Source organism: Micrasema longulum, unplaced genomic scaffold, assembly GCF_059751315.1.
Source record: "Micrasema longulum isolate JH-2025_06_02 unplaced genomic scaffold, ASM5975131v1 h1tg000868l, whole genome shotgun sequence".
Classification (NCBI taxonomy): Eukaryota; Metazoa; Arthropoda; class Insecta; order Trichoptera; family Brachycentridae; genus Micrasema; species Micrasema longulum.
Genome location: NW_028278060.1, coordinates 101083 through 117608, shown reverse-complemented (window position 1 = coordinate 117608; position 16526 = coordinate 101083). Strand labels below are relative to the sequence as shown.

General features: G+C 35.5%; 1 protein-coding gene across 2 annotated transcripts in view; it reads left to right on the top strand.

The window, feature by feature from the left end:
- Nucleotides 1-16526, top strand: part of AdamTS-B (ADAM metallopeptidase with thrombospondin type 1 motif B) — a 208549-nt gene that overhangs the window by 105708 nt on the left and 86315 nt on the right. Inside the window, exons 6-7 of one of the 2 annotated variants that reach the window (XM_088231285.1) lie at nucleotides 1557-1697; nucleotides 2688-2929. In XM_088231285.1, coding sequence (XP_088087411.1) covers nucleotides 1557-1697; nucleotides 2688-2929 — 383 coding nt within the window. Of the gene's footprint in view, nucleotides 1-1556; nucleotides 1698-2687; nucleotides 2930-16526 lie in introns of those variants that run through there. The other variant, XM_088231286.1, reaches the window with a different exon arrangement.

Genomic DNA, 16526 nt, shown 5'->3' with positions numbered 1-16526 from the left:
GACTTTTTTTTTCAATTCAGAATGACTGTAAAAGTCTTCTTTATGATCAAAAACTGCAGTTGCATAAATAATTTTACGAAGCTGGTGACTGGTTGAAGCAAAGTGCATATTTAATGGGATTATTCCATATTTCAAACATTAAAAGACGGAGAAATGGGAAATACAAAAACCCATCAGAAAGCAAAAGGCAGTGTACTGTTTATTACACTGTCCCTAATGACAATGGTCAAGTAGTCAATGTCTGTCGTGCCACTTTTATTGATATATTTGGAGTAAGTATTAAGGTATTCGAGTCCTACTAATACGAGAAAAAAACGCGGAGAGACTATCCTCACCGAAAAAGGGGTAATAAGAAAAAATATCGGAAATTCGATCTTGAAGACGAAAACCAAGTCATCGGGCATGTTAAATTATTTCCACGACAAGAAAGCCACTATTCACGATCTAAGACAAGTAATAAATTAATTAAATTTAAAAATAAATTAATTAATTGGCGATATAAAAACCTATAAACTACGCAAATTAGATTACCAAAGCCGGATCACGGACGAAAAAAAAAAGATTTACTCAACATGATCGAGTATATGCCTTCTGAAGAACACAAAAATTTCTACAAAAATCTTTTCCAGTAGAGAGTTATGATAGATATCTTTTTCCATTGATTAATAATTATTATTTTTAATTTACATACCTACATTATAAATGATGTATTTTTTTGTTCAAAATTATGAGTTTTACGCATCCTTGAATTAAAAATCAGACATTTTAATGGATGTTGGAGATAGGCCCTATTTTATGTTTTTACGCTAGGCACTTAGGCCTGACAAATGAAATAGCAGTTGGTCTTAAGGCCTTCTCAATTACTTTGTTATTTTATACCCTTTTAAAATAATATTTTACTATATAATTTTCACTAAACTTATTTCTTACACATTTGTACACATTTTAAAGAATTAAAAAATATATGCTGTATACCAAAAAAAATGAGTATATCTTTAAACCCTTGTAACTTTTTTTCACTTTTCTGGTGCTTAGGCCCAATTTTATTACAGGTCTTCAGTTATCGGGACTATTTACACGGTCACGTGGCATTGTAACGTGGAACATTATATTGTACATAGTGTGAGTGGTTCACGATGTGTAATACTAGTGCGAGTAAAAATAGAGAATAGATATTAACTTTACCGAGAGTAAAAAAATAACATAATACGCGTCATTCCGAAGCACGCTTAAAATCGTGCAATTACTCATTGTCGGGAAACCTGAAGTCGTCCAATTATTGCCGAAAATAAGATTTATCTAGACTAATGCCATACTGGGTAAATAAAAATGCGCGGTTAAAGCAATATTTTTTTAAAACGTGTACGAATTTGGTATTCTAAAAATTTAAAATGAGAAGCTAGATTAGATCATGCTACAAAATTTTATAATGAAGAAGTAAAATATAAAATTACAAAAAAAACAAGGGGTGATAGACAAATCCTGGTGGTTATCTTTAAAATATATACAAGAGGATTCATTTAATTTTAATTAAAAATATCTTGAATTTGTTTTAGAGTACTGAGGAAGCAGTTAGAAAAGCTCGCTCCGTGAGCAGACCCCGCCACGTGGAGGTACTTCTGGTGGCAGACTCCAGCATGACAGACTTCCACCAGAAAGGAAACGTGGAGACGTACCTTCTCACTATCATGAACATGGTGAGTCCAACCACTATTAGATGTGTACAGTGTTCAGTGCTGTGGGGGCAGTGAGGACACTCTCGCTCCGTGAGCAGACCCCGCCGTGTGGAGGTGCTTCCGGTGGTAGACTCCAGCATTACAGACTTCCATCAGAAATGAAACGTGGAGACGTATTTTTTTACTATCATGAACGTGGTGAGTCCAACCACTATCGGATGTGTAGTGTTCAGTACTGCAAAGGAAGTGAGGACGCTCGCCCCGCGAGCAGACCTCTCCACGTTGAGAGCAGATAAAGTATGTTTTTTTCTACAGTACCATGACCGAAGAGAAGCTTTGGATAGTAAAGTACGATCACACGTCATATTGTGTACCTTACCTATAACACGCAATCATCGTTGAAAATAAATCATTACTTCCCTTGATAAACATTTCACTCAAAAACTTCTCGGAAAAGAAAAATCCCACGGAGTCATGCCAAGGTTATTGACATGCGTGGACTATAATTACTCGGAAGGTTAGTGATTCCTAAATATAAGATATAAAGTATGTAGGTACTGACAGATATGTCCATTTGCTAATCATTATGTTTTATATTGCATGCTAAATCGAAAACGTGATTAAATTGTCGTTTACTGGTAATAAAACACTGCTCCACTAGTAGAGCATAGGAATAGGAAAAACAATAATAGCCATAAAACAGTGCCAATTAGCTTACGCACGGTGCGGCGGCATATTATGAATGAGTTATGAACCGTTTGATAAGTAAATTACTATGTAGGAATAAATCGTTTGTCTAGTAGGCATTCATTTTCCAAAAATACCAATTAATAAACTATGTATTTCACAGACAACGGCCCGTGGTTTGATTCCTCGCTTAATTAGTACTATCCACACATGAATATTTACTAGATGAACAGAAATTGCCGTTTAACACCGAAAAATATACATAAATAGGGTCTAAAGTAGTGTTTACAACCTGGAATGCGCTAATTGAACCGATTATGGCAGGTGTCAACGCTGTACCTCGACCCGACCATCGGCAACTATATCAACATTGTGGTGGTGAAGATCATCCTGCTGGAGGAAGCGGGAGAGCTGAACATTACGACCAACGCGGACACGACGCTGGGCAACTTCTGTCGCTGGCAGAGGGAGCTGAACCCCGCGGACGATGAACACCCCAACCATCACGACGTGGCCATCCTCATTACCAGGAAGGACATCTGTGCGAGGCAGAATGTCCCTTGTAGGTATGGCCTTACTACTACTAACGCTAACGCTTTCCTTCTTGCCAAATTCCATAACCTTGCGCGGAACGCTTTTGTTTCCTTTCATTATCTACCGTTTGTATTTGCTTTAAGCTTTTACTACTTGTATTTTTTTTTAAATATTATTGGATTCATCGTACCGTCATTACAGTAAATCTTATAATGAGATTAAGGCTATCAATTAATTCGCCTTGATATATTTATTACCGCAGTTATTGGTTCCTTAGATCTTTCTGAAGAGATAACTCGGTCGTTGACCGAAGACTAGCAATCATTTAATCTTTACCTGAGTTTCTCAATTTTTAACGAAAAGGTTAATATTTTTACTAAAAAAGTGAATAAAATGTATAATATTTTCTATGATTTAAATCTTTTGTTTGGGTACAACAATTACGCCGGTATTTGCGCTCAGTTTTCGCATTCAAAATTAAAATTAATTTAAGGAAAATTTTATTTGCTATTCGGCGCTAAAGACACTGGAACGTCGGGAACTTGTAATTTCGGCGAGCGAAGTTAAAGCTATGAAAACTAAAGAGTCAGGCTAAAAAAATTGCAATAACATTCTCAACTAATACGAAGGTCAGTCAAAAACTAAGACCTCCTATTTTTTTCTCCTTTTATTTGAGGAGAAATTGAAGTACAATTATGTAGGTTGAAAACCACACTATTTTCAACACAATCTCCGTCCATTTCCACAGTTTTGGTTCATTTTTTAATAAGGGCATGTATTCCATAATGGTAAAAAGCACAAACTTTTGAATACCCCAGTTGTCGAATAATCGTCATCACACTGCAAAGGCAGTGAGGGATGACGTGGAAAGACTGAGAGGATGCTACACAATGCATCTGTAGTTATCGGGCAGTCACCACGAATGATGTCATCGACTCGCTAAATATTGCGTGGAATCACTGCAGTCAACGGCCCGCTGCTCCGTTTTTCGTCAGCCAACGGTGTTTGTCCTTCAGCTTCGTTATAGGGTTGAACTCATCGTCCAACAGTGCTAACATCCACTGTTGCATTTGGCTTTTATGAATGCTAATGGGCGTTTCACCTTCTGCATTCAACAATTCAATCACAGAACGCTGTCTAATACGAACATCGATGTCGGTCATTTTGCGAGCGACTACAGTGCTGCCACCTGTTGATGCAGAAAATTACTACTGCAGTAGATTATAGAAGAAAAAATAGTGCCGAATTCAAATTTTTCACTTAACTAACTTTATTTAAGTAGAAAAAAGTCGTTTTTGACTGACCCTCGTATGACAAAATAAAAGGTTTTACTTAAATACACCAACTACTACATAACGAGGCGAACTTTCCTCCCTTCGATTTCTGAGAGCGAGTCAAAAGCTGTCGTCCGGGTGTTGGTTCTATTTCACATACATAACTGCATTCTTCATCCGCCTGAACACAGTCAACTACTGACATACCATTTCACATTTCATGGAATCTGACTTGGTCGCGAATGATTTCCTTTTTAATTTTTGACAAAAACCTCCATAGATGATTTTCCCCCTAAAACTCTCATGTAGATATCTCTAGTGCTATACATTACTTAGTAGATTACTCTATACTTGTACCTCACCTAATTGAACTATTAACTAACTTCAGGATGTTAAATGAAATATCGTCGATGCACATCAAATATGAGCCATGTGACGATTTTTACGAAAATGAGTTAAATATACAGTTTTTTTCCATTTATTTTTTCTCCGCTTTTTTAGATTTATATCTATCTAGCTTATGCTACATAAAAATAAAAAATATTTACTGAGATAGAAAATGAACCATGTGAAAACAATCAAAATTTTGCATTTGAACATGAGCTATGTGATATTTCTTTACATTGTCTCCATACAAAAATCCCTTGCACGAACTTAATCCAAATTTAGGCATTTGCAAGTTTGTAATAGACAAAGATCATCACCCTTTTTATGATTTTAAGAATTTATCGAAATCATTTATGAAGGTTTTATTTTACTGTGAATAATTTACAATTGTTAAGTTCAAAATTATAACAGTACCTAGTTTGTACTTTTTTCCTCTAAACGTGTCTTAGGTAGGACACCTTCAGGACTTTGATATCAATCAGCAACACTGTCTGTCGACTCTTGCTCATGGTTCATGGAATGATCATCATTTCATCATGATTCATCGTTTTATGAAACATCCACATTTCGAATGCCTCTAGATTGTTCTTAATACTGATCTTGTAGGTCTACGATTCAACTCCGTACAAAAGCACAGACTAAACATAACACTTAACCATTCTTGGCTGGATTTTCAAATTAAGGTTATCATTACAGAAAATTCATGTTCAATACAAACCTTACTCCCGCATCATTGATTCTATTGATGAGTACACACTGGATTGGAATGCTCTCTGATGTTCCAATTTTCAGTTTGATGACAGCTTGTTGGTTCGAATATAAGTTTTTCATAATGTTTATATCTTTGTCACTATACCACGTCTCGAAACATTCCTTTAAAATCCCCATATTTTACTTGATCAAATGTTTTTTCATAGTCCGTGAAACAAACGAAAACATCCCTCGTTTGGTGTCAGAATTTCTGTAGTAACACATTTATTGTCTGCAATGCTTTTCCAGTTCCAAAGCGACTTCTAAAACTAAATTAAGAGTTGTCCAGATTGTCTTCACATTATACTCTTATACTGGAATGGATTTTTATAAAAGAGTGTCTTTAAAACGTAACTCATCGGACTTATCAGACTGTAATCATATTTTTTTGGTTGCCGTTTTTTGGAGAGAATGATGAATATGGATTTAAATTGGTGTTGGGGAATAGTCACCGAATAATGTATCATCGTTTATAATCTAAGAAGGTTGTCAATGTTATTGTTGTCAATTAATTGGGTTTTTCGTCAGGTCAATGGGCCTTTTATTCTTACTGTATAAAATGGCATGAAGAATTTCAGGCTTCAATATTAATATTCTAGAATTCAGACTGGGTATGCCAACATCAGGTCTAATGTCATTGAAGAGCGAAGCGATGCATTATAGTCCTTCCATGTCCTCATTTTATCAGCATCTTTCAACATCGGTTTGTTCATTTCATCTGTCAGACACACAGACACACAGACACACAAGGAATTCACTTTTTGTTCAGACTTAATGGTTGTTTCGTTTTTTAGTGAAAATAAAAGCATTTTATCGAGTCTTTCCAGTTCTTCACATTATTTTTGACTCAGTTTTCTACTGTGTTTCCAGCTTTTTGTTTGATTGATAATATTTACATGTGATGCTGATTATTTGTGTATTTGATGTACTTATTATGTACAATTTGAAATAATAGTAATTTAAAAAAAATAGTCTTTATTTTATTTTATTTTATTTTATTAGGGAAATCAACAGTTCTACATACATATTTTTAGTAAACAAACAGATATAGTGTATAAACTCAGAACTAATAACAGATTTCCACATAGTATACAAAGTTAGTAAAGAAAATATATATTACATATCAAATAAATACATACAATTTATACATATAAAAATGTTATTTTCATGTACTCAATAATCAAAGATTTTTTAAATATTAATTTTAAGAACATTAAGTTACTGTAAATTGGGCGGGATAAGGACAAAAATGCTTGAAGAGAGGATAAGGAGGGGGGGGAGATGTACATATTTATTATTATAATGTCTACTAAGTTACATAATACATTTTTAGTGTAAATTTTAAATCTGACAGAGTGATGTTTGTATAATCTATATTTTTAAATTTTGTATTGTACATTGAAAAAGTCCTACGAAAAAAAGCATTTTTAACATACGATGTTTTACTTATTGGTACATGAAACAGGTGGTACCGTCTACAAATCCTGGCGTCTTATAGTTATTTAACTACCACGTATTTCATAAAATTATAATTTAAAAAGAGATAACTTTATTTATTTATTTATTAACATACACGGCACGCAGTGCCCTTTACCTTAAAATAATATAAAGATTTCAATATAATATGAAAAACTTAAAAATTGAAAATAAAAGTTTTATTTTAAATAAATACTAAATATATAAGACATCAGTTTTCAGACATCAGACAAATTTGAATTGATTCTTAAAGAAAGAGGTAAGAAATAATGGCTGTAACGGTCTACTCATTTGATTTGTCAGAAGGATCCTGGCAAAATCATATTATTATATAGTCATAGTCATATTATCTGCATACTACTACATAATTCAAATGTAATAGGATGTTTATATATTAAGATATATTTAGAAATAATAGAATCTCAATGAAATCCGTTTTTCCGCGTTGGTTTGGACATGTAGAGCGAATGAACGGCACGAGAACGGCTGAAAAGATTTTCGATGCGAATGTTAATGGATGCAGGAAACGAGGAAGATCGAAAAAGTTATGACATGAATAAATCCAACAAATATTTGAAGATGAACATGTCAAAAGTCGGAATCGGCGTGCGTGCATAAGAAGATGTATGAATATAGAGGAAGCGAGGTATTTATGCAAAGACAGAGTGATATGGCGATCTGTCCTCTCTGCCTACCCTATGGAGAAACGGCGTGGTGGTTTGTTTGTTTTTGATAATTTGATAAATATTAAAAATGGGCTATGTGACGAAAACTGCGCATTAAATATGAGCCATGTGGCAAAATCGCATCAAAATACTACTTTTTGGCATAAATTAATTAATATTTGAAATAAATATATTACTTTATTGAAAAATACTGTATTTTTCCTACTTCGCCCATTCACAGAAATGTTATTTTCGGTTTAGTTTTTTTTTAAATCGATTTTCTCAGAATGTGCTCCGAGTCACATGGCTCATATTTGATGTGCAACGACGATATGTAAAAACAGTCTGAATACAAGGATGTACACTAGGGTGTCCCAGAAAAATTAAAGTTTATTTTTTTCAATGCATACCCTCTGATTTTGTTTCAATGATTTCAAAACACTTATAAATAAAATTTCACGTAAATTGAATAACGGCAACCCGTGCCGACTTGCATCGGAACTTGTCAGAACTCACATAGTACGGCGCGCGCGAACTAAGTGTTAATGTGCTTGTTATATCGTGTTTGCTTTTATTAGTGAACGCATTGTTTTCGTTTTGTCAACATGTCTGTGGAGTTACGCAGTTCTAAAAAGGAAATATTTTTAGTTGGGGATATAAAACATCAAATTACAGGTTCTAAACTTCCCTCTAATGGACAAGTGCTGGCGGTTTTATTTTATAATATTCGCAAAGTCAATTTAAGCGTCAATAAAAGTGCAAATCTTACTTTTCGTGAGTGCATTATTTATTGGGAAAAGGCACGTATACCGACTAAATCTTTACCTAACTATGCTAAGAAACTTGTAGCCTCATACAAAGATTGGAGAAATTTGCAAAAAGATGCAAACAAAACTCAAGATGTGTTTGAGCAGCGTTGACAAGAGTTTGTTACAAATACAACACAGGCCGAATTAATGGTGCATGTGTGCTTCTCGAACAGACATTGAACAGAGAAATGTTGATTTTTGCTTGCCGCAATCACATCTACGAATTGGTACTAAAAGCTGTGTTCAAGGCCAAAATCAGCTAAGTCACTACAAGTCCCGATATCCCTTTATTCAAAAATTTTCGATCAAACTGGAAAAACATCAATGAAGAGAAGATACAAAGCCACAAAGAAACCCTATTACGTCTGAACGATTCTAAAATTGATGAACTTTTAGAGTATTACAGAACTGAATTGACTAAAGAAATTGTAAGAGATGACTATTGAGAGTTAATAGAGCTCTGCATAATATTTTTTGGCGGAGATAAAGTTAATGAATTTAAAATTCGGCCTCCAGGCGCCATGCACCAAGCAAGATGGATGGCGAGAGCTATTTATTCATTAAAAATATCGTTGTTTAGCTCTCAATTTAAAATGTCAAATAAGGACAAAACAGCTCATATTAGACGTCTGCCTGTTTATCGCGACATCCTATGTCAAGCCTTGGCTGCAATGCACTTTAGCGGTAAAAGCGCCCTACCAGGACTTGTGCTTTTTAAAGGCTGTGAAGGCATACGAAATGGTCGACAAAACTATATCAAAAGCGGCTATACAGAAGTTTTGCCAGCATTTGTGGTATTTAGCAGACGAAGTGTCTATCTTGTCTTTATTTGACGTTGATATTAACCAAGAAAGTAAGGTAAAAATAGTTGCTAATTTGGCCAAAGAAAATCCATCGGTCCACTATAAACGCTACATTCCATCGAGAGAAGAACTGAGCGGGCCTCTTTTCGAAAAAAACATCGATGACTTTGTTTCCATGAACAGCCGATCCTTTTTCAGGCGACTCAAAATTGATTACAGTTTTCTCATGGAGTGTCCTACTTCGTGGCCCGCTAATGCTTCGTTTCAACACGCTAAAATGAAGGGGCAGTCACTGAAAGCAGTTAATGATACGGCTGAAAGAGCTGTTAAGTTGATGCAAGACTTTCATGGCTTAATCACAGTGGACGAGGAACAAAAACAATATTTATTACGTTGCGTACAAGAACACAGAAAAGTATACCCTGACTGTAAAAAACAAACCTTTAAAAGAAAATTTAATTAATAATGCCCTTTGAATAATTAATATGTATAATACATAATAAATATGATACAATAATCAAAGTACCATTGTTTTATTTACAAAATAAATATTAAGTTAAAATATTCCCCTATGGTTTCCATACAAACTTTTATATTCAAAGTTTGACATCAAGTCGGCACGGGTAATCGCTATCCGATTTTAATAATATTTATTATGTCAGTTATTAAGGTCAAATGGAACAAAATAAGAGGGTATGCGTGTCTCAATCTGTAAAAAAAAAATTGCCCTTATAGTCTGGGACACCCTAATGTACACGTACACTTGTAGTGCAAGTGTATGGTATGCAACGCACCATTTGTGAAGGAAGTCCACGCGGCACAGCACTCTGCGCGCCTCAGGTCGGCAGCACGCGTGCACAGTTGCACAGTTAACGGAGAAGACGTAAGTATGTACCTTTCCCATTTATTTTCCCGAAGAAATACTCTTCCAATAAGAAAATAAAACGGTTGGAAAAACACTCGGGAACATAAAATACGATTTTTACGATCGAATCCAACGTATTCAGAACCATTGCGACCGATCGTTGCGATAAGTAGAGTTATTAGACTACATTAGAGCTGCGGAGATGGTTTGAAGTGGTGATCTGCACCTTCTATGGCAGGAAAGTGCACTGAGCCGCGCGTGATGCATTACGCAATATTATCACTATAGATAATACGTAGACACTTACACGAAAAGTACGCGACGACTCTCGCCGCGCGCCGCCGGACCCCGGCCGCGGCCCCCGCGCTGAGCTCGGCGCCCGGCGCCCCACCATCGCATCGCGTCGTCCGGAAAAGAAACACATTTATAAAACTCAATTCCATCCACGCTCGGTGGAGTAGAACCATTTAAATGGAATACGGCAGAGCGATGTTACTATAATCTTCGAGACGTGTACCTACGTGATGTGATTACAGACTTGGCAGAATGATCCAATTTTATTACTGGACGATCGGTTATTACTTTTTGATCGTGTACCTACATTACGCGGCGTTATATGCAAAAAAATATATATCTTATTTTTTATTACTGCGCTAACGCTGTTTCTATTCCCGGTGTGAATTGAACTAGATAATAATACCCTCTGTATTCTGTGCCGCAATTGCAATCGTCGTGTTGTGCAAAACGGTAGGTATCCACAAATTAATCGCTTAATTTAGGTATCGTTATCACGGTTAAATTCGTTATGTGGTCGGTTACAGAAACGGACGTCCGATTAATCGGATCCATTAATAATTTTGACGTTAATCTTCGTAGTTAATCTACTCGGTAGGATTATCCACTCCGAATTTCGTAGAGAACAGACTGCATTAAAATAAAAATGCGCCATTCGTTTCATACTCCCGAAACATGTCGATGTCGGTCGGGACGTAAAATATAACCCTCGTATCCGAATTACAAAATGTATCCTCACATTCGGTATTTCAAAACGCTGACAAAACTCTTCACTAAAATAAAATTTATGGGGCATAATGACTTACGGGGAGGAGAGCATTATATCGGCGTATTCGCCTCACCCGAGGCGACTTCGGGCGGAGCGGACCGGCCGCGGCCGACGCTGGGTCTGACCGTTCTCCCCGCGCACCGCGCGCCCCCCTGGCGGATGACGTCACGGCACCGCCGTGCCCCGGGGGACTCAGGCTGGCGATGAACACTTCCCGCGACCCTATGTTGATGATCATCGTCATCCTCATTTCCCTATCCGCATAACCTCGTGGTGCACAGAGCACTCGCCCTTCTTCAGTAGGTACCGGTATAAATAATATTGTATATTCGCGTTAGGGACGCGCGCCTACAGCCCACAGCCCACAGCCCACGGTTCTACGGTGAGGAATTATGCATTAAAATTTCTCTCGCGTTCATCGTAATCATAAATCATAATATCAATAACAATTATAATATTGCTAACACATGTACCTACATGCACAGTACATAGTACATACATACGTACTCGATTATATTATAATATATATTACGCGGACGGCGTATTATACATACGTGTGTGTAATCGTCCTTGTTACATTCATGTATGTATTCATCATTATAGTAGGTACCTCCTTGCGTTCGTTTAGTTTGGCATTTTCTACCGATGCCTTTATTTTGTGGCGACATAGTTAAGTACAATGGAAAGTTGACTCAGTTGGGTATCTTCAGTTTTCAATGCGTATATTTATTTAATAATTCGAACGATCTTCCACTAAATTAAATTCTACCTTATGGACAATTGAAGATAATTCTGTTAACTCCCATCGTGACGCCCGTGCGGCCTGCCCCGGTGCGCGGCGCTTATATTTAATTACTGGTTTAAGTAAGTCTAGCTACCCTGATTCGAGCGATCGAGGAGTCGGTCGGTTTTAATTTTCACTCGAAGCACGCGGAGATAAGCGAGTAGTAGATGGACTCTTCAATCGCGCGGCTGGAGGCCACACCGCCACCGGCTAGAGTGGAGGTCTGTCGTCTGCCGTCCGCTGTCTGCTGTCTGCAGCCTTCCTTCGCTTCACTTCCTCCACTTTACTTCCTCGACCGAAAGGGAAAGTGATCGAACAAATAATAATCGCCTAGTCGAGTTTGGTCGGCAGCCTTTAGTGGGTAGAATTAGCATACTCGAATTATCCATAAGTAAATAGAATACATTTCGCGAAAATTCTCCACAATGTTGAAGGTCGACTAGCGACACTGTTCGGTGACAGGTGACAGGTAACAGGTAACAGGTAACAGTGCGAAGATACGCGGGTACGGTATGCTATGAACTGTATGTATGACCGTATAGTATTAGGAGAGAGACCACCGAGAGTAGAATCAAACTAAACATTTAATATTACATCAAATTAATTTTCTAAATAAACCAACCTCGGGTCGCACCGTGTAAATCCGTCGGCGGTAAGACCGTAGTTGCTAACGAAAAACTTCTATCTTTAGGGTAAAGTAGGTAATGATTAGCCGCCTAAGATAATTCTGATTTTGACGGTAAAATTGTTTAATATGAAATCTGTGTCTATTGACCTCTTATTTCTTTGCATTCATTTAATTTAACTGTAAGAAAGTGATAATTTTTTTAGCAATAAAAAAAGCTCCTAGAATTACACTCCTTTAAAGTGATTGTCCATTTTAAAAACAGTGATGGTCCACTTTAGTATTTCAGTAAAAAAAATAGTTTTTTTTTTAAAATTACAATGATAGGGTGTTTCTATGGTTTTTATTATTATCGTCTGAACTAGCCTCTTTCGAAATTGTCGGTGAAATTTTGTATGAATATTCGCCTTGTTCTTTCGAGTGTTCCGGTGTTCTATACAGAACAGAATATATACATATATTTATTTACTATTATATCATATACACAAAAATATACATTTATACAAAGTTGCTTTGACTGTCTAACAAGGTTTATTACCTCGTTCTAAGACAGTCTAAATATAAACAGTAATCAATAAATATAAAAAATAAATCAAAAACAATATTTTTTTTAAAAGTAGTAAAAATGGCGAAAATATAATAAAAAACATAGTAAAAACCGTTGTAAAAGACATATTAAAAAACATAATAAAAACTGTATTCTATATTTTTTTTTATTTTCTCAATCGACTCAATTTTTTGTTCGCATCCTGACGTAACATTCTCATTTTCATGTTGTTTGCCCCAATACTCGGGGAAGTTTTAACGATTCCCGAATTATCGCCTGGTGCGACTATGGCATTGATGTTTTCATTTTCTATTATAAACCATTAATAGCGGGCAATCATTGAAACTTAACAATTTGATATTATATGGTTAGTGCCCACCAAATTAAGTCTAAAGTAAAGTATTTATATGATAAATTAATTCATTAACCGAAGTACTCCATGTTACTCTTTATCTACCGGTAAAAGCAGGCAGATATGACAAAACACATGGTTAAGAAACAAAAAACATATTGAACAATGTAAAACGTTTAAAAAATCAGAAATAGCTGAAAAATAGCTTTAAATAAAAAAAAAAATTCCAGCAGCGTCACGGTTTTTGCTAGCAAATAAGTTTTTTGGTTTGTTTTGTAACCATCTAGACATCCTACATATTTCGGTGAATTCTATTATAGATGCGATTTTGAAAAAAAAAAAACAAAGTTATCACTATAGATAGGGTGGGCGATCATTACCCATTTTACCCTACCCACTGTCTGCCAGAAGTATTCCTTATTGTTACTTTTTGGAGGAAAAACACATTTCGATACGTGCATTATACTCGTAAACAAGCAGCAGGCTAAACATTTCCTCACTGTTGACATTACAATATTGTGTCGTAATAATTTTACACAAAATGTCCTCTTTGCGCATTCAGCACAATGTACGAATAATAATATTTGCCAAATAGATATTCCAATGAGTGTGTCAAGGTCACACCGAGAGCGACTGTAGAAAATCTCTCATCACGTGAATCAATCGGCAGAACATTCTCCAAGATCACGCATTTTAATGAGAATTTCAACTTTGAGCATAATTACTTTCCATATTCCAAATGGGTATCGTAGTAATGACGAAGTTGTTTACCTCTTTGGTAATAAAATTAACGAGCAGTACGGCTTATGTAAAATGTACGTAGTAAATAATATTACTTACTATTACATCTAGCAATTTCGTACTTGAATATGTGTATTTATCAAAACTGAAATAAACACGTTGAAAACCCTAATGCACCTTGATATCACATTTATACAATATTAAGCACCTCGCTAGAATGAACCTTTGCGAAATTTGTAGCTAAATGAAATAAACTGCTAGGAGTTCTTCAGATTCAAAGATATTGGTTCATCGCCAATCATATTCTACAACATATTAAATCAACCCGTTGATTCAATCATTCCTAAAAAACGTGTCTCTCTCTCCACCAAGTATCCCCCATGGTTTATACCATATTTAGTTTGATCAAAATTTCCTAAGAAAAAAAAATATTTCGACAAGTTCAAAAAATACGGTAAACCTTTGGATTATTCGACTTTTTCCCTTTTAAGATCTAGACGAAAATTTCAATCTAATGCCGCTTTCAAAACTTACATCGAGCACACAGAAACCAACATTTGCAATTCCCCTAAACTTTTTGGTCTTATATAAAATCTAAACAAAAATATTCTTCTGTTCCTTCAGTGGTAATTTATAACAAATGCTGACTCTGGGCAAGATATTTGCGAGCTATTTTCTAAAGGCCATCAGATGTATCGAGTTACAAAACGGATATATTAATTGATTTACCAACTAACATTAACAGAATATAAATCAATACTGATTTGGTCTTAAAGTGCATAGAGAATTTCGATTCCTCAAAAGGACCTGGACCTGATCTGATACCACCCATATTTACAATGAACTGCACTAAACAACTGGGAATTCCGCTTGCGTTGCTTTTCAATAAGTCATTACTTGCAGTATTGTCCCTAAACTATGGAAAACTTCTTCCATTTCTCTTATTTATAAATCAGGCCCTAAATAGGAGGTCAAAAATTCTAAACCGATTTCGAAATTATTATTTTTTTCAAAACTATTTGAGAAGATAATTTATGGTCAAGTACTATCTTCTTTTTATACTTCACAACATGGTTTTATATCTGGTAGATCTACCATAAAAAATGTTTATTAATTATCTTTAAAAAACATGGACCACCGATTCCAAATTGACTCAATCTACACGGACTTCCTTGCCTTCGATAAAGTTGACTACAAAGTTTTACTACTAAAAATGAAACTAATTAGTATAAGTGGTGATTTATATCAATGGATGTGTTCTAACATTGATAATAGATCACAAGCTGTAGTATTTGCTTGATACTAATCCAACTGCTTTTCTGTTACATTCGGTGTACCCCAAGGATCAATTCTAGGTCTCCTACTATGTGAGATATTTATTGACGACATTCAGGAATGATTCCATCATGCCAAATCTGTACTCTTTGCTGACGCTAGTAAAATATTTATGAAAATAAATTCAATTGAGGACTGTAACCTTCTACAATCTGATTTGAACCGCCTCTTAAATTATTGCCGCATTAACCAGCTTACCTTTTACATTTATAAATGCACACGTATATCTTTCTCGCGTAAACACAATACTTTAAATTTCCAGTATGCTTTAATGAACGAAATGGTTCCAAGGAAGAATGTTATTAAAGACTTAGGAATAGTTTTAGATTCCAAGCTTTTATTTGATATTCACATTAATGACATTGGATATGATTTTTTTGCACTACGACAGGCCAGGAGGCCCAATTACAATGGCAAATCACATCACAGAACACTCAGGCTTAAGAAAAATCACTTTGACTTTTGGTGTTCTCACCGGGAATCGAACCCGGAACCTTCCGTGTGTGAGTTAAGCATCTTGACCACTACACCACGGAGGCCGTTTTTATTAATAAGGCATGTAATATGCTAAGTTTTTTATTGCGAATGTCTAACGACTTCAAAAACATTAAAACATTAACACCGCTATATAACACATATGTGAGAAATCAGTTAGAATATGCCTCAATTATATGGAATCCCCAATATAAAATATAGATAAACAACCGAGAAAGGATACAGAAAAAAATGTAAATTTAATACACCAAATGCAATCCAAACTCTGGAGTCTATACTCGGTGATTGCAGATCAATTATTCCTATATCAACTACCTAACAACGTCGTAGACTGCCCTTTACTTACACATTCTTTAGAACATTTTGTACCCAGAACAGGACAAGACTCCAAACTACATTTATTTTGCCGATACCTAGGACTAAGTCAAGAAAAAAATATTTTTTCTACGGAGCATGACATTATTATGATACCGTTCTTTCCGGTCACGCAGACATTTTTTATATCTCCTATATAAAAGATTCCTTAAAGACAGTTTTAAAAAAAAATCTTTGTTCTAAATATTTTTTAAATATGCCAATATGTCTTCTTGCCCATACTGATCATCGTGGTTTCGGATGTGAGAGGGTTTAAAGAACACCCTGTATTGTATATGTGTGC